This window comes from Lates calcarifer, linkage group LG13 (genome assembly GCF_001640805.2).
Source record: "Lates calcarifer isolate ASB-BC8 linkage group LG13, TLL_Latcal_v3, whole genome shotgun sequence".
In the NCBI taxonomy this organism is placed as follows: Eukaryota; Metazoa; Chordata; class Actinopteri; family Centropomidae; genus Lates; species Lates calcarifer.
Genome location: NC_066845.1, coordinates 16,977,701 through 16,996,500, shown reverse-complemented (window position 1 = coordinate 16,996,500; position 18,800 = coordinate 16,977,701). Strand labels below are relative to the sequence as shown.

At 41.5% G+C, this 18,800-nt stretch overlaps 1 protein-coding gene across 4 annotated transcripts in view; it reads right to left on the bottom strand.

Moving 5' to 3' along the window:
- The window catches only part of ncor2 (nuclear receptor corepressor 2), an 83,189-nt gene that overhangs the window by 55,177 nt on the left and 9,212 nt on the right, over positions 1-18,800 (bottom strand). For all 4 annotated transcript variants that reach the window (XM_051075352.1, XM_051075354.1, XM_051075353.1 and 1 more), the window contains exons 2-4: positions 9,712-9,910; positions 8,822-8,934; positions 3,414-3,591 (exon numbers count right to left, since the gene is read on the bottom strand). In XM_051075352.1, coding sequence (XP_050931309.1) covers positions 3,414-3,591; positions 8,822-8,934; positions 9,712-9,819 — 399 coding nt within the window. In that variant the 5' untranslated portion in view covers positions 9,820-9,910. The remainder of the gene's footprint in view (positions 1-3,413; positions 3,592-8,821; positions 8,935-9,711; positions 9,911-18,800) is intronic.

The following is an 18,800-nucleotide window of genomic DNA, read 5'->3' as shown; positions in this document are numbered from 1 at the left end:
AATATAAAAAGGAAAAAAGGAAAAGAGATCCTTGGATTGCTTGTCTTTGTCTAAAACAACATCCTTCCTGATCTGTGTTACAGCTCAGCGTGCCACAAATCTCTCTCAGGGGACAAATTTATGGTGATGTAAAACCAGATATCATTACACAACATGCGTGCGTGGTCATCACAGTCACAAGAGAGAGATTCAGAGAGATTCAGAGCATAGTCTTGAAAAAAAAAAAAAAAGAAAAATGTCACTGCACTGTGTGCAGTGTTTTTTATGAGGGCATCAAACGTTCAACAGCACAGGAATCTTTAAACCTTTAATTCCTTTCATTTAGCCTTTGTTGCTGCAGCTGCCTGTTGGTAATGACATTACTGGACCTTTTTTTTAACATCACCACTTTGTTCTGCTGCAAACTCAAGGACATTAAAGTGTGTACAAGATGTTTAGAGTGTGTGTTTAACCAGGAGGGATTTCATGGTATGACAAAATTATTGAGTCAAAAGCAGTCTACACTTCACAAGACTTAAGTTTCTCCTCTGGTCTTGTGCCCTACACTGTCCTCTGTTCAGGTCAACAGTGCAGCGACACATCAACAGCTACTACACCTGTGACATAGTGTGAAAAGGTCATAGGCCCATAGCTAAGCCCTTGGCCCAGCACAGCTTACAGCTTATATGGCCTCAACAACCCTGGTCACATTTAGAACATTCCACTGCATGATGTCTCAGGCTGTGCATGCATCAGGTTTTATTTAAATTACCTCTGGGTGTTGTCACGTGTCTGTGTAAATGTGTTCTGTTCAGTGAGCTCCAGCATGTGCGACTGAGTCACGTAGTCTTAAATGTTCCGGACAACATTTGAATAAAGCTGTAGACATCCCATTTTCAACATCCTGTTCATAATAGTCCCACTGGTTTGGACATCAAGCTTACTCTTATGTAAAGAACACATCAGGAGGTACACAAAGCTACTGAAACTGAGGTGACAAAAGTAAGACTTCCTTAGATCTCAAAGCTGAATCTCATTATAAAAAGGGAAAATAAGAGCAAATAAAAATGCAATATGGAGTAAACCTGGTCTCAATGAGCCTCTAACATCTAAACAAGGGTGAGATTTAAAGCTAAATGAAAATCTTTAAAATGCAAGAAACTTAGAGGTGTAAGCTGTGTGGGCGGTCTTGCTGTGAACTTGAAATGCCATCAACAACTTTTGCAGACTTATGTTGCTTCTGCTTTATTTTTTTGTTTGCTTTGTTCTTTCAGTCAAAGATAGTAGACAAAACAATTCTATGTCAGCATCTTAGAAAGTTCCCAAATCCAGTCTACTGCTGCTCCATGGTTGTTACTTATGATGTAGACGTGCAACTATCAAATATTTTCATAAATTTGTAATAATTATTGTGACAATAATTCAAATAATATCTACTGGTATGTGTTGTCCCTGATCACTCAACATCCTGTGCCAATAAGGTCACCAGTACAGATACAGAGCTGCTGCTATTATGACTACAAATCTAAAGCAAACATTTGTTTGCCCGAGTGAAAAGGCAAAGGCCTGGTGGGAGATGTTCGGGAGATAATGTATAGAAATGCAACTATAGGCATGCATGGAACTGAAGGTTCAAGGTACTCCACATCAATATTACACAAATGATGTCTGGCAGTCAGTGTTGGCAGATACTCCAATCTACACTTGTGAATTCTGTTATTTGAGAGCCAAGAAAAGTTCTGTTTCTAAGGTGAATAAGCATGTGTGTACAGTTCGGGAGAAATCTAAAAAGCGAGCCTCAACTTTGAAATATTTAATCACAGATATACTGTATGTTCCCAAGGTCGAGACTTTCAGCTTTCACGCACATGCTGGCTTTTTCTCACTCTGCCACATAAGTGTTCTCTCTCTCTCTCTCTCTCTCTCTCTCTCTCTCTCTCTCTCTCTCTCTCTCTCTCTCTCCCTCTCCCTCTCCCTCTCCCCCTCCCTCTCTCCCTCCCTCTCTCTCTCCCTCTCCCCCTCCCTCTCTCCCTCCCTCTCTCTCTCTCTCCCTCTCCCTCTTCCTCTCCCCCTCCCTCTCTCCCTCCCTCCCTCTCTCTCTCTCTCCCTCTCCCTCTCCCCCTCCCTCTCTCCCTCTCTCCCTCTCCTCTGTGGTGGTCAAACAATGTAATGGCAACATTGCTGTGAAACTAGCTCAAAAATAACTCACCATTTCTGTGCTGCAAAGTTGTGTTATTCATTGCCAGCATACATGCGGATACCAATACATCCGCGACAACCTAATTTCTTTTCCTAATTTCCTCACTGGCATAAATATCCCAGTAACACCAACAGCACTGCTCCTTCTTCAAGCCATATATGGTAAGTATGACATGTATGGAAATTTTGTGAGAGCCTCCTTATAAAGGAGAACACAGACTCTCATTCTAATCTATTATCTTATTCTCTTTTATTAAAACCACAAATTCAGGATGACTTCACAATGGTGTACAGTAACAAAATGTTGCTTTTGTCCTTCTCTGATTCACTGTCCATGATGCAAGCTTCAGCTTTGTCTGCTACTACTGGCCTACTCCCTCTTTTCCTGTTGGTCTTTGTCTCTTTCTCCTCCCTTTCCCTTTCCCCCCCTTTATCTGTGCCTCTCTACACTTGCCCTTTGAATCATTTTCAGTTGCATCTCCCCCTCTATCCCACTATCATTTGGAGCACTTGTTCCATGCAGTGATTGCATCTGACATGACTTATATAATGGGTCCACAGCCCTCGCTGCTCTGAAGGGAATTACTGGCATTCCTGAATATTTGCCTGCTAGCTTAGGAGTCAGTGCTTTTTTTCCTGTACCCTCTGTTATTGGTGTATCTATTTACCATTCCTTGGCTGTCTGCCTCCCCTGGCAGTTTGAAGCACTCTGTGTAATGTCAGGAACACCTCCCCATTAGCAGTTCTACACTGCAAGCAAGTCGTTTTGATGTGCAGTTCACACAGTTTCTTCTTCAGTCTTCTGAAATCTAGGTCAGCTCTATTATTTATTAATTGCAGTTTCACAACTCCCTTAGTCTTCCCACTGCTGCTCACAGGGCTCCAGCTCCTACAACACAGAATCTCCTTCTATGACTTCTGGTGCAGCATGTCTAATAATATCCTTTGTGGCTCTGAAGGAGGCCCAGCGGGATTAATCCAAAAAAAAAAAAAAAAACACAGGATCTCAAGAATACAGTCCTCACATTTTTTGAGAAGAAGCATCCACATTATGAATCATAATTTCTCAAAATTGTCTTATGTAAGTTCTGAACAAATCAATATTTCACTTATAATTTTGTTGTTTTATTGTTTATTGTTATTCCTGCCCAAGGAGAGTACTGATTATTTCTGATTTGCTCATTGACCAGGTTGAAGTAATATATTCCAAACTGTATGTTATAGTGACTACTGACCTTTGCTATGTCCTCAGCCCCTCCCAGAGGCAACGGAGGCCGGTGAGATGAGGGCCTCATCAGAGACTCTGGTCCCATCTCTAAACGAGGCCGTTTGATCTCCGCATACTCCACCTCTGACTGGCTGCTGGGCTCTGGCAGGTATATGTGTTCATAGCGGATATGCTGCTCTTGTCCTCTGTAACAGAAAAAAACACACGCAAATGTAGCAGATTAGAGAAAAGTAGAGAAAGTGTCTGAAAAACTTCCTGCACAGTAAGCCACAGGCAGCAGTTATTAATATAGGGCTTATGATAAAAGCTTTGTTTAGTTATGAATGTTTCTAATGTGAAAGATGAAAGAAATTCACAAGATAGAAATACTGATTTTAAGAATAGTATTTTCCTTCATATGCTTTTTCCCCAATATTTCATTCATGTCAGGACATCTCTAAAACTACTGACAAATTTGCCCCAGCTGTATTTTAAAATTTATGCTAATATAGCAAGATAGCTAATGGTAGCATGGTAAATATCAGCATGTTAACATACAAAAGTTAGCAATGACATACTGTGTATACTGGCACTCAGCTCCAAGTACAGTTAAGCTAGGGTACAGCTGAGGCTGAGGAAGATGAATTGCAGCTGAAACTGATGAAAGTTAAGCCAAAACTGATACTGCAGGGGGGAGACACTAGTCCAAAGGAAAAACTAATGGAAGATAAAGACTGTGTGTGAAGTTTGACAATTTAACTGTTGTGATCTTTTCCCTGAAATAAAAGACCAAACCTCTTCCAAAGCATGCTCAAGTGAAAACTGGAGCAAACAGAAAGAGACAATCAATCTAATCAGTGGTGGAAAAACAAAAATTAATCAATTAAAATCCATGTGTTATGTCAAACTAACACCCCAGGTTAATAATCTCAGATGTGGAGACATCAATAACATTGAGACAATATTGATCTCCTGAGTAAAAGACAAGCCTTGGTGCTGGTTTTGTTGAACACAGTGGTCTAATCAAATCCCATTTATACAACCACACAAAGACACATTTGTACAAAAGCACAAAATGACAGTTACAGCTTGAGATCACGCTGACCTAAATCTTTACTGTTGTGTTCAAGGCCCACACAAATGCCAGTTGGCTTGCTTTGGTTCAAACAGAATCATCATAAAGTAATCACTGAAGACCATTTTTCTGCAAAATTGGGAACATGTAATGGGTCACTCAGTAGTGGAAAGTGGAAAAGAAAGGGAAGCAAGAAAATTGGAAATGGTGACTCACCGTTACACTAACATCTAATGGTTTTAAATATAACAGCATATGGTGGAGCGGCTCTTTGTGTGAGGCTTTGCAGACAACATTAGGCAGTCAATGGCCACACACACAAAGCAAAAACTTGCTTTGTTTAGACTTGGAGTAAGAGCTATGGCACTCCCCATACTGTACCCCAGAACTAGAACTGATCTGGATGGCTGGGAATGTGAACAATTACACTAACAGCCACTGGAGGAGGGGAAAGTACCATACCGTAATGTGATCTGGTCATGTCTGCTCCATGTGTGGTGCTAGTATAAAAAAAACTTTCAGCAAATTTTGGTCACATTCATTAAACTCATTAGCACATTGTGGGAAAAATAGCCAACAACAAGCTAGAGTGCACCAGTAAAGCAGACTCTTGGTGTGTAGTCAAATGACAGCTTCCGAATGTTAACAGCACTGGCTACTTAGATCTGGGAAATTTTATTAGCCCACTTGTAAATGGCTCTCTGTTCTTTCTGAGGGAATGGTTTTCTCAAGTCTGCCCTGGAGGCAGATGCCAGAATGTCAGTGACTTTGCTGCCAGTGTCAAAATGGAAGTGGCTTCTGAAGAGAAGAGGGAAAACACAACCATAATTGCTGGTCCAGGCCCACAATGGCCTAGTGTGTGGTTTCTCTATGTGCCAAAGAGCATGGAGCCTGTCTCTGTTTAGTAGGGTGCTGGTGGGGTGCTGTAACATTCGAGACCATCCTCTGACTAGACCAGAGGTTTACACAGGAGAGATACGTCATGTCACTTATGTAATGTGCAGGGCTAATTCTGCATGTTTAAAGGTGTCATATGGTGTCAAGGAAAGAAATGGATGGTGAATGTTTATCTGTGTGATTGCCTAAATAATATCTCAAAAAAAGGGGGCCAAAATTAATACCCAGCTGGTGTGTGACTGTTCCCCCCGAACACATTTTTCTCACTCATTCAGTCGCACACTTCCTCATCTCCATAGAGGGCTGGCACTTACATAATCACATCATCAAGCTCTAGCTCACCCACCCCCCTTTCCCCCTTTTCTCCCTCTCCCTCTCCCTCTCTCTCTCTCTCTCTCTCTCTCTCTCTCTCTCTCTCTCTCTCTCCCACTTTCTTTCTCTCTCTCCCTCTCTCCTGCTTTCTTTCTCCCTCTCCCTCTTGTGAGCGTGCAGAATAAGCTGATCCCTGGGGAGGATTTGTCTGGAGGATGAGAGAAAGAGATGTGTGTAGAGAGGGTGGGGGGTGGGGTGTGTGGAGAGGGGAGGGGAGAGAAGGGGGCAACAAAATGCAACACAATGGCCCACAACAGTTTCATCACTTTCTTACTGGCTTGGGCCCCATTACAATGAGGAAGAACAGAGATCATGTGTGCTGATAGCAGCCTGTTACTGTGAAAGCACTACAGCGTTTGTGCGGCTGCCAATCTCTTCGTTGCTCCCCAGAGGAGCAGCTCCACAGCTGTGTGCGGCACAGGGATGGCTATCAGAGAGAGAAGCCAGGCTAACTGCACCACAGCTGGGATGAATGAAACTGAAGAGGTGGGACAATGGGTGGAGTCAAAAAAAAAAACTTCACACAAAATGTGCTCAAGTTCTGGGTTCATAAGGTATATTCACACTATACACATCAGTATTCCTTTTGAAATAATGCATAAAATGAAAATGGCACTTATGGACATTGTATAAAAACACCAAAATAATATAAATATGTGGGTTAATATGCAAAGAAATAGAACCTTGTAAATAACACCATTAAATTAACTGAGTCATTTGAGAATGGTTACTCCAATCACCAAACATTTATAGTAACATGATGTAGGAATTAGGTATAGGGGACTCCTATTTAGGACAATTTTTGCAACTGTCTTGAAACCATTGGTATATTTCTTACAGTCTGGTCAAAAGCCACAGAATACTACTTTCATACTTATTCACTACGTTAATCAAAGTTCACAGATGAATGACAAGAATAATCAACCTAGTGAACAAACCTTTTTCATTATTGCACCAGATATGTTTGCTCTATACTCTGTTCTCACCAGAAAGGAAAACCTGTGAAGTGGTTTCTTTGTCTTGTTATGCTCATTCTAAAATTTATTCTCTCCCTTTCTCAAGTAGCCTGGGTGATCTCAGACAGATGGGAAGAGGCGGAGTGACTGAGATATTGCCTGGAGTAAAGAGGGGGATGAAACAAACAACTAGCACAGTGGCTCACCAATGATTATACTGTTGTGGTTTTCTGACCTGTAATTAGGGTAAATTTGGAGCATTAACTAAATAGCACATTTTCACCTTGCTTTCAGTCCAAGACAAGGAAAGAACAGATGAAGGATAGATCGTTCTATCATACTGAGAAAGAGATAATGCCATCTCTTATGGAGAACAGCAGTCTCAAAGGCCATATTAGTGCTCACATTTTCTGTCAGAATGTGAATAACCCCGAGCTTGCTACAAACGGAGACGTGGTGTGCAGAATTACTGAGACTTATGAAAAGACAGGCACACATCTGAGAGGAGAATAGATTGAAGGATTGCCAAGGCCAGAATTACACTATTCAGACTCTGAATGAGAACATAGAATGAGGGCTTCAGACTGGATTCTAAGCCCTCTAAAGGAATGCCGAAGGCCTGATATATTCAACTGAAAGCCTCCCCACCCACAGACGCCTGCCAGCAAGACTAGCGGTTTATTTCAGTCTCCACAAAGAAACGTGGGCTAACTGCTAGTCTCCCCTTTTGATATGATGGTTATTTTCTTATCTGGTAAAAAATAACTTCACTGTTCTACTGTAGAAGTTGCGCATGGAATCTGGGTTGGTCGCCATGTCCTGAGTGTGACTGCCAAAGCACCAGTGAGTGAATGAAAGGTGTCAGCAAATCAGGAGCTGGTGGGTAGCAGTTGAACAGTGTGGTGTTTATTTCTGTATCAACCCATGACCCAGTGTTCCCACATTGTGGGCTAAGCTATACTAACCATTAAACAGGACCGGCACACGCACACACACTGCGCTTTACACTGACGGCCGTAATCCATCTGATTGATACGACACAACACGCAACGACGACACTGGTGTCTGCTGCTGTAACTACACAGCGTTAGAGACGCACAAATTATTTGACATATATCTTGAAAGTCAGCCCGCACCCCACGCTTGACATACTGTTCGTGTAACAAATATCTGCTGGGTGATTTCTAGTAAAATCAACTTCTTGAAAGTTAAATTCTGTACTCCTTGCATGTTTTAACATATGCAAGAAAACCTGCCATGACAATCAAATGAAGAGAAAAAAATATTCTTGTGACTTATCCTCTGTGCACCATGCAAAATTCATGGCAAGTACATAAATTATTCATGAGTACTCATCAAGACTCATCCTCAAAAAAGTATGGGTATATAAATAATGAACTTTGGTAGGTACAAGACCTGAATCTCCAGAGAGAAAGTACTGTTCACACAATACTTTGGCTGACTTATTGTTGGTCTATTGATGATGGCAAAACTCTGCAAGCTCCATTGCCCCGCAGAGCCGTTTAACACAAAATTACAGGGGAACGGCTTGTGGATGCCAATTACGTAAGGATTACACTAGGGGAGAGTTAACAGGCAGAAGCTCTAGCAGAATAATACTGCATAAAATGCAGCCTGCATGAAACTTCCATTGAGCATGCTTTGTCCTGCAGTCATCTCAAGACTCAATAAATTAAAGGGGCAATACAAACATTTTCATGTGAGTGGTATATAACTTCTATGTTAACTGACCGTAATATGAATCTACGTCATACATTTGAAAAAATGTACAAAACTAAAAATATCATGTCATCTACAGATCCCAGCAGGAGGATGTTAATTAGATTTAACATAAAATAATGGTGCAATTTCATTTACAAACCCTCATGCTATATTTGCACTGTAAATACAGCACAAAAGAACACAACAACTACACCCAGAACAATGGGTAATGTAAAAAGTGACAGCGTCTCGAGATAACTTCTGTTGTGAATTGGCGCTATATAAATAAAATTTGACTTGACTTGACTTGACAATGTAATGAGATGCAAAAGGAATCTAAACATGGTGTAATCCATAGGAATATGTTGTTCATGAGAGAACAGACAATATACTGCATGACCATGGTGAACCTACCTCTCATTCCCAGGCTGAAACTCTGAAAGCAAGGAAGGCCGACGGCGATGGGGCTGGGCCAGGTGGGAGCTGTAGTCCCGGGCATGTGAGTGGTAGTCGACCAGTCCCACTTCCTGGAATACAAACAACAAAATTTTCAGCACTGATCTCTTCTATTTGAGAAATGATGCAAAGGTCCCTGAAAAATATTTTTTAAATTTATTTTAATATCCTCTCCCCCAATTTCCTGCCTTTGTCCTCTGTAATTTCCAGTCATTTTCTCTCCTGGTTTCATTTCTCTCATTTGTTTCTCACACAAATGGGGTAAGCCATAAAACTACTGTAAATGTTTGCCTCTGCCAACCAGGGATTGTGGGACACAGCCCATCAACCCTCATTTCCTCGTGAATGTGATGACAAAAGGGAGTAGTGGGATTAACTACATGTGCAGCTGTGGGGTTCCTGGGGGGTAAGCCTTGAATTCTCCCACCATACATGAACAAAAAAAGCTTGCAAACACTGGTGGTCTCGGAATGAACCTCTGGATCACCTAGAGGCCCCCTCTTTGAAGCACAGATAGCTTTGTCTGCAATATGTAGAAGAACATAATCTTGATAATTAGGAGATGTGGGTGGAAATAATGGTGAAGTCTTAATGTGACTCCATAATGACAACATGAACTTTCAACTCAAACAACTAATGAGGGTTCTGTGTGCAAAACACTATAACCTGGGAGTGTTTCTATTGGAAATAGTTGGTTAGGGGGCCCTAGGGTCAGACCCTCTCCAATGGTTCTGAGTAATACCCTGTTTACCAAATATCCACCAAGCATGCGAAGCCTGAGCTACAACTAGAGTAAAACCTAGAGGCACTACAGGGCCATTAAACACATTATGTGCCAGGCCCCTTACCGTGTGTGCCCGTTGCAGCTGCAGGGGTAGAGTAGCAGGGTTTGGCAGGTGCCGTGTGTCCAGTCCAGTCCTCCGGCCCGGCGGCACAGACTGAGGATGAGAGGACATGCTGGCACAGCCGCTTCCTCTACAGGCAGGAAGTGGGTGTGGCTGCAGAGCAGGTGCCGCGCATTATCGGCTTTTTCTCTTAGCCAGAAACCTGTGGAGAAAAAAAAAACCATGAGCTGCGAGACTTTTCTTTGTAGTTGTACAACCTTACTTTGGACACCCTCATGCCTGCATAGAACAGTGCATAAAACATTGTGCAATATGCATAACTGTTGCTCGGAAACAATTTGATGTTTTCTGGCCAGCACTTCCAGAGTAGTTAGAGATGAAAGTGTGTGTCTGTCTGCAACGGATATCAGAATGTCATCACCTCCCTACCACAGCTGCTGCCCCCTCCATTGCTCCTAGTAAAGAAGTGAGAGTCCCTGCACCTGCTAGACTGAACCCCTCCTTCACTGCTTACTGAATGGCCCACTGTCCTCACACTGAGGACTCACAGACAGAGACCAGCCAAGTCAAGCAGCTAGCCGGTAAACCAAAAATACTCTGAGTTTAATGGGGCTTTAGAGGCAACATAAATAACTCAGTGACAGATAGAGATGTAGGCCTTGAGAGTCAGGCACTAGATTTTAATTCCAGATGACGTTATGCAAACCATCTACAAGGAGTGTGTCATATATTGACCAAGAATAATGATAAAAGTAAAAACAGACACACACTAAGCTGTAGCACACCCCCACAAACCCTCTCTGCAAAAACTAGGGGAGGGGATGTTTATTCTGCACAGAAGTAGAGAAGAAGAAAGGTGCTACAGTGACTACACAGCACACACTGACAAAACACAACTGTAGGGCAGGGCAATAAAATGATCTGATGATCAGATCCCAGAGTAGCAATAATAAACTGATGAGTAATTTACAATAAATTTATCTGTTCTGCATTTGGGTCAAACCTCATCTACACAACAGCAGCAATATGGTTACACAGCTGACACATGTAGGGCTAAAACAAGGGGAAAATGAAGTACAAATGAGAGCCCGCAAGGCGTCCGCACAAGACGAGGAAACTGTGGTGAAGAGACGTCACACATCAGTGATTTAGAAATGGTTGGGTTTACTAAAGGTCAATAAACAGCAGAGAGATATCCATTGCAAAAACATACAGGTGCCCTGTGCCAGCGAAACACAGCAACTCTTTTCCAAAATTTCAAGTATACAGAAAGTCTGCAGTCACAACTGACAGCACTAGGGCTTACACTCAAGCTTGCAACCAAGCCTCGTGGTAACATTAGTTCAATCCCCAGCAGCAGTCACTCCTGTTGGCCTTGAATCTTTAATTGGAACTAGACCAGTGGCTGTTTGAGAAGTCTTCCTGTAAACAAACAAATTATCTTTTGTTTACACACCAAAACACACTATATGTACCCTTGAGATCTGAAAAATGTGTTTCTTCCTCATTAAATCCATCTTGTATTAATTATCAATATCAATCGATATGAAAAAAAAAAATATTGCGGCAGTTCCAGCCATATTGTGTGGCCCTGCATGACTGAACTGTTAAAATTTGAGAAAATGCTGAAAAACACAGTGAAACTTGTGAAAATAGTTTCAAATCCTCAATGGGAATTAATTTGTGGCTCTGTCCAGCCTGTTGCTCTACTATTCTCAGGCACTCCAAAAAAGCCTGTGGTGGTAGTAGTAGTAGTAGTAGCTGGACTAATACTCGTAATATGTGTCCCTGTGACTCCTGCCAACAGAGAAATTAGGACTGCTGCCATTTGTATGAGCCACTGACTAATGACGCCTCTCTCATAGCTCATGTTTCACCAGTGTGTGTGGCACACAACAAGAGGCATGGTGGCAGAAATACAGGCTCTCACCATGGCACTGATAGAAATCTTGACACGACAGCAGTGCTTGGGGTGCACTGCAGCTTTGTTAACTGAAAGCCAGCACCATAGAGCTAAACAGTTTCTTTCTAGATGACAATGAATTAGATTTAACACTTAATTTAACTGTGCACTTCAATCTGTGCTTTTTCAAAATAAAGGATATCAAGTTGAAAATAATAAACATCAGTAGTTAATAAGCATACAAGAAATGTTAACAGAGATATTCAACCTGTATCTTAAAGAATTACATTAGATTTAATAAATGAATCATTAATTGGATATCCCCTTTAAGCATGTTTTCTATTTTGATCCTGTTACCATCAAAACCATGTTACCATGAAGGAGCTTGAAAATGAAGCACTTAAATTGAATTAATCTTATTTGGGTGATAACACAAAAGATTTGTCCCAGAGGTTATGTAAGACTTAATTATATACTGCACTAAATTAACTGTCCATGCTTCATGGCCTTTGATTCATGAGATCACCTCTCTGTCCACATTACAGCGTGACTTTGTAACAGCTTGGACCTGTCAAGGCCAATTCATGGTTTCCATGTCATCAAGGGTCCATGTGGATTCCCATGATACAAGTTTCATTATTATAAGTTCTCGAGGGTCCTCATGGGCCCTGTGCAGTCTTCCTAATGTATTCCAAAATTTGAGCCCACGCCCTGTCCACCCTGCAACTGTGCTGACCACACATGCCCCAGCCAAGTAACCTGGACACTTGTTTCATTGATGCAAGAACTATTTATTTCCTATTCTTGGTCATATTCTTGTTATGCTTATCTTTTTTGGCCTTTTCATGTTTTTCAGTCATACAACAGGCAAAGGAGTGCCTCTTCAAGCTGCCAGGAGGTTGCCATCATGTTTTCTAAGGCAAGTGTGGAACGTGTCCGCATATGCAAAGCTCCAGTTGAAGCATAAATAGAAGCACGGCCGCATGCACAGTCCGTGTACATCTGAGGGCAAATGGAAACCAAGAACTGGCCTTCAGGGTTACAGCTGTCTAGAGAGTATTCACATTAGGTAGCACAATATTACTTTTTGTTTAGTAAAATGCATTATCTCTAGAAAACTGTAGCTGCATTAACATAATGCCAGTGCTGTCACATGCACATTGTCCATTAGTAATAACCTTACTATGAGACAACAACTTATATTGGGAGACATAACTAACAGTGCTACTGATGGGAAAATATAATTATGTTTTCAATAATAAATTTACACCTAAAAGTAAAAACAAAAAATAAAAAATAACACTAGGTCAAACTCACAACAAACTCATGGTGACCTATAAACTGCGTAACATTAGCTCACTAGCCAGGTCAGCTATCTCCATTGGTTGCTATACTTCCTCTTTGTAGTCCTTTTAGAGTCTAGACAAGGTTCTGAGTAAGGACCTCTGCAACCAGAATACTTTATACAGCACTATGAATTTGAGACCAGATCACACCATTCAGTGCACATGGTGCACTCATGGTAGCGTGTCAGTGTGCCAGTCTCCATTGTCTGACTCTAGTTTTGACTCTTTTTTGCTGCACAAAGAAGGGCACTATCTACCCTTCCTTCCTGCACAACTGTCACAAACACAGAGTGTCACTTGATTTCAGTTACGCAAAGGGCTCTGTTACGAAAGGCTGAACATGGTTCTGGTGTTAAGGAACAGAAGAGCTCTGTAAACATGGGCTCAAAGAGGCCACAAGATAGGAAAACGCTGCTGAAAGTATAACACCAACTAGATGCTCTGCCTTTAAGTCAAGGACGTCTAAACTGCAGCTTCAAATATCTTTAAGAAACTGGTGCACCTGAGACATCCTTAGAACTATCAGCCTGCCTTGCTTTACTTGGTGTGCTGACACATATTGCTTATATAACAAAAATATACAAAAATATATAAAAAATTGCTTATTTAACAGCAAAAAAACAGCAAGTCTTTTGTCTTTTGTCACACTGGTGGCCAGGTGCCAAGTTTTGATTAGATGATTAGATTGTAATCCTCCAACATTTGCACAATGGATCAGGGATATATAGTATTTTATTAAGTTGGTGAAGATTAGTTACACTGTAAGGGGGTCAGCTGACAATTTTACATTGATATGGCAACTGTTCCATTCTGATGCTTTAGGCTCTGATTGAGTGTCAGAAATGAAGCACTGGAAAGATCCCTGATGTGTCTAAGAGTTAATATTTTTCAACATTTATTTTTATTTTTCCATATTTTAATAATTTTGATTATTTTTGCATTATTTGTATATTTACATTTCCTTGCATAGTTTAAGTTGTATAACCTCTGAACGTTATGATGGGTGGGGGAGGGGGATATCTGTCAGCCCAAATGTGTTTACACAGATTTATCACAGCTGTATGAAAAAATATTTAGATATAAACTCAGTTAAAAAGATGAGTGTGTGCTAGTTTCTTTTTGGTCAACACACCACACAAAAGGAAGGGCTGAAGTCCTTGAGTGATTCTCAATGTTGGTGAAATACTAAATGTGGAAAAACTCACTATATTGACACAAAATACAAATATGCTCAACAAAAGAGGCCAGCAAGACAAAGAGGGGGTGAGATAAGCCATCCTCCTCAGACGCCTCTCTTTGATGACTGTCCAGTCCAGAGAGATTCCCCTGAGAAGGAGAAAAACAAGTCTGAAGGCAGTCACAAGATCTGCACAGGACAAAAAAACCTGAATCAAGATGAGAGGGCCAACACAATGAGAGAGCTTTGACATAAACTCTGAGGCGAATGGGGCCTTCCAGACGAGAGGCTAAACACATGCACTGGCATTGCTACAGACACCCACAGGCAAGTCGATGGCTTGCTGCCAACACTGCGAATGAACTCAGTCACCTCACTCTCTCACTCTAGCGTGCTTTCCTTCTCCCCCTCTTTTTTGCTTTCGTCTCCTCCACAGAGTAGAGTGGGCCTCAGCCTTCAGCGGTGCAAGCCAACATTTCATCCTCTTACCCCCCACCCTCCCTCTCCATTTTAGGAATGGCTGTGGAAATACTAGCACAGAGCACACAGACGGCTTCCAGCCTGCCAAGGAGAGCAGGAGGCTGACTTCAAACAACAGTTTAATTCTACTGACATAAACAGTTAATCAAATCTCTGTCTAGTACGACTTGGTAGCTTGACAGTCCAGCTCAAAAAAAGAGTACTAGAGATTCAACAGCTTGTAACATATTTTTTGATAAGAGCCTTGATGGCGTGGTTTGGACCTTGACAGACTCGAGAGTGTGATCGACCCATTGCTCCCGCAGCAATAACGTACTGTTAATTATATGCCCATAAAAATATTTTGCCAGTATTTTTACACAGGAAAACGAAAACATATTAAGAGTATTGAGCTGACAAGCAAGGACTTCTGCAATTATTATCACAGCCAAAAGAGATGATGGCTCCGTTCAAAGGCGTGGGGCTGTTGTGAAAAGGCAGACAAGTGTACTGTAATGGGCATAAGGCTTGATCTGGGAACAACATCAGAAGTCTATAAAGCACTACCTTAGAGACTTCTAGAGACTGCTCAGGGGAGGGGGGCTGCTAGGACTCTCAGCCTAGGAATGTGGCACCCTGTCAGGTCTCATAAGGATTTATCTCCCTGGAGCCTCATTACCGAAGGGCCCCGGACAAGGAGGCTCTCACTCGCTTACCCTTTCACTCACTCACCCTCAACTTCAATACTTAACTGCTCACAAACACTAAGATGAATGCAAACACTAGTTTTCCAAATGATTTTCAAATCTTTAACTAGAGCATGGGTGGCCCTGCTCATGTTTTAAAGTGCACACAAAAAGTCACTTTCTGCCCTTACCCTAACATCTTGTGGAAATAATGTACTGACTTTATAATTTCAGAGAGGAAGCAGTGGTCTTTTCCACCAACATTTGTTCAGCCTTTTTTAAAGCCAACACTTACCAGTCATTACAACAAAATTGAGAAACTTCTGCGTTGGCTCTAACAGTCATCTGCAGTTGCTGATTGCTCTACTCCCACCCTTCGCCTCCCTCCCCATCCACCCAAATTTAACATGGAAACAAAGCTCTCACAATTAATCCTCTGACGCTCCAGTATTGGAGCCCCAAGAGGTTTTTTAAGGTCAGGGTGCAGAAACAAGGTCAGTCTATGTAGTAAGCACAGCTTGTCAAGACATTTTTCGTTTTATCAAAACTATCTGTGGAGTTGCCTTCAGCCAGGGTACCATGCAAAGCCTGTTTCTGATTTGCATTTTTTTAAGAGGCTGAGTAATGTTTTATTTGACTGCTTTCTGTGCAATAGAAAATCAGTCTTTAAACTCTTGTTCCTTAAATGGCACAATGCTGCATTGTACATGTGTCCTATGTGTTGACAACAGCGCGGTAAGAGCTAAACTACACTAAACATAATAAAGTAAGAGGCGGAAGTCATAGTACAACAACCAATAAAGATGGGAAGGTGACTGCAGGCACCTTTAAAATAGCCGTTGTGACAACAGCAGGAAAAACACTCACAGATCTGCCAAACCCAAGTGCAACGCCCTTTACACTGCTAAACAGTAATATCCAAGACAATGCTGACAAAGAAGAATGCCTTTTTCCCTCATAGACACTGTCACACTGACATTAAAAAGGCGAGGACAACAGATCAACATAGTGCAGAGACCATGATGTAAGATATTCCACTGTGGCTACATGCTTAACTTCAAAATCAGCAGACAAGATGAAAACATGGTTGTATTTTTTGCAAGTATGCTAAAAATACCCTGAAATGTAACAAACCACATCTTACTTATGTTTGCCAGTAAAAAATAATTTAATACTATCAAAGAATCCCCAAAATCTTTGAATTTAAACTAGTTAATAACCACTGCTGGGAAAATAGCCAAGCAGGAGAATGAGTTACTTAACAGGGAAGTAACATCAAATGTTAGGTGACAGAGAGAGGCTATGAATGCCAGCTTGATATGTAGTGCAGCTCCTGGCAGGCAGGTGGCTGCGGCGTTGCTGTAAGTATCAAACAGTGAAAGAACATCCAAACACCCCAAGCTGATCTTGCCTTTTACCTCCACTCAACTTTCAGACAGGAACTCTGCGGTCACAACACAAAGTCAGCAACTGAAGACGCTGTGAGAAAAGTGTGAACACCCAGTCAACTTTGACACAACTATAATTTGTCTGACTGAAAGAGGTACAATCCTGTCCCATAACCACAGCCTGTCACACCTTTTATTTTGAACTTGACTGAACAACACTTCCTGTCATGTGGACGACAGTAAAAACAATAAGGGATTATGAAACTGAAAATGGAAGTAGTAATGAAATGTAAACACTGTTAAAATGCTTCACAGAAAACTTTCATACAGATTATGTTTAAGATTGACAGACACAACTTTACCATTAACAGGACAGCAAATGTAACTGTCATCAATAAATCTGTCCAAAGCCATTTTTGAATGTCATGGTTGTAAATATAAAAATTACTGCAAATAACTGAAATGCTGGTTTGCCAATTTAGCTTCAAAAGCACACAAGCACTGAAAAGAAATCAGGTTCAGTTCAACACTGAGACACTGTTCTCAAAGCCTTTGTGTGAATCTACAAAATGTGAACAATGTGATCAGTTAGGTTAAATACTTGTTATTCTATAACTTGTATTTAATAAGTTGTTTGATCAAACTTCTTTTTATTTGCATAAATGTGATGTTTTCACATCACAGATGATAGACAATGGCTTCAAAGCATAAGTCTGAAAGGAAAAGATGAGACTGGACACGTAAGCTGCTATATAGTGTGGGGCAGCTGCTCTGCAAATGTTGGGCGTACACAGTCAAATGGCACATTTCAGTTTTAAAACAGATTATATCTATCATTAGCAGTATCTCAACACATAGACCATAAGTGCGTGTCTGACATGGGTGAGACGAGACAGAGGAGGAGGAGGAGAGAGATAAGTAGGGTCAGTGATTGGCTGGCCTGTGCCTCCAGATGTGGTTGTCCAGCTGTATCAACGCTGGACAGTAGAGCAGCTATTGGATTTCCTGTCTGTTCCCCTGCTGCCGGCCGCCTCAGCGACACTGTGTGAAATTACATAAGGCTCTACCCTCCCCCTCCCTGCTGGCCGGCATAGAACTGGGGCCTTCACACACTGCCTCAGCCAACTACGACTCCCTGTAACCATGGAGGCACAGGCACTCCACCAGAACACACTGAAGGATCTGAGAGCTACTCCCTCTGTTCACAAACACACACCAACACCATGGGTTTTGCATAGAAACTGACTGAATCATTATAACAATCTATCAATAGTTGTTTGGGTAAATTCAATTACAGTTCACCGATATAAAGACAAGCAATCACAGAGGTAATGTTCACTCCTGACTTCAAGAACAGGTTTCTACCTAAGAACGATTCCTCTGGGATACACCCACAGACAAAACACACTGAACCACAAAGCGAGAGCACAGAACAGTAGTTTTTGTGTAGTGGTTTAGACGGCTGAGTAAATATTTGATGAAAAGTTGAAACCAACACTGACCAAACAACTTTACATCTTCGTTCTGTGTGTTTCAACAACATAAGTAGTTTGTTATCGTTGACCTATATTCTCTATATATTCTCTACATGTGTAGCCCAATATTACAGAGTAGATTGTGTGTGTTATGACAAAAGAGAGGCATGATCTCTAATACCTACTCTGACATGAACCCTTCTTAAGGCCCTGTAACACCACACTGACATAAGCCAACGGATCAAATGCTTTGTGCTGCCCTACATCTTCTGTTACAATTTCTCGAACAGACCACAAAGATAATGGGCAACGGTCAGTTGACCCAAAAAAGACTGTCGACCAGACAATACAGACAGATAAACAGAACTAGCCAACCCAACTGCGCACTACAAACTCAAATAGATATTTTACAAACTAGGTGCTATTTGTAAGTTTTTGGTATCACTACATGGCCAACGGTTGCATTAACAGCTATGCTCAGGACAATGCTACTTCTTCATTCTCTCATGGTGAAGTGAGAGCATACGGGATGCTACGGTGACTCATTATCACAAAGTCATATTAGAAGGCAGGATAGAATCGAGGCTAACTGGTTAGCATGCTAATTTTGGTTGTAAAGAAGTGAAAACAAGAGTTAACATTGCTGTTACTTCCCACA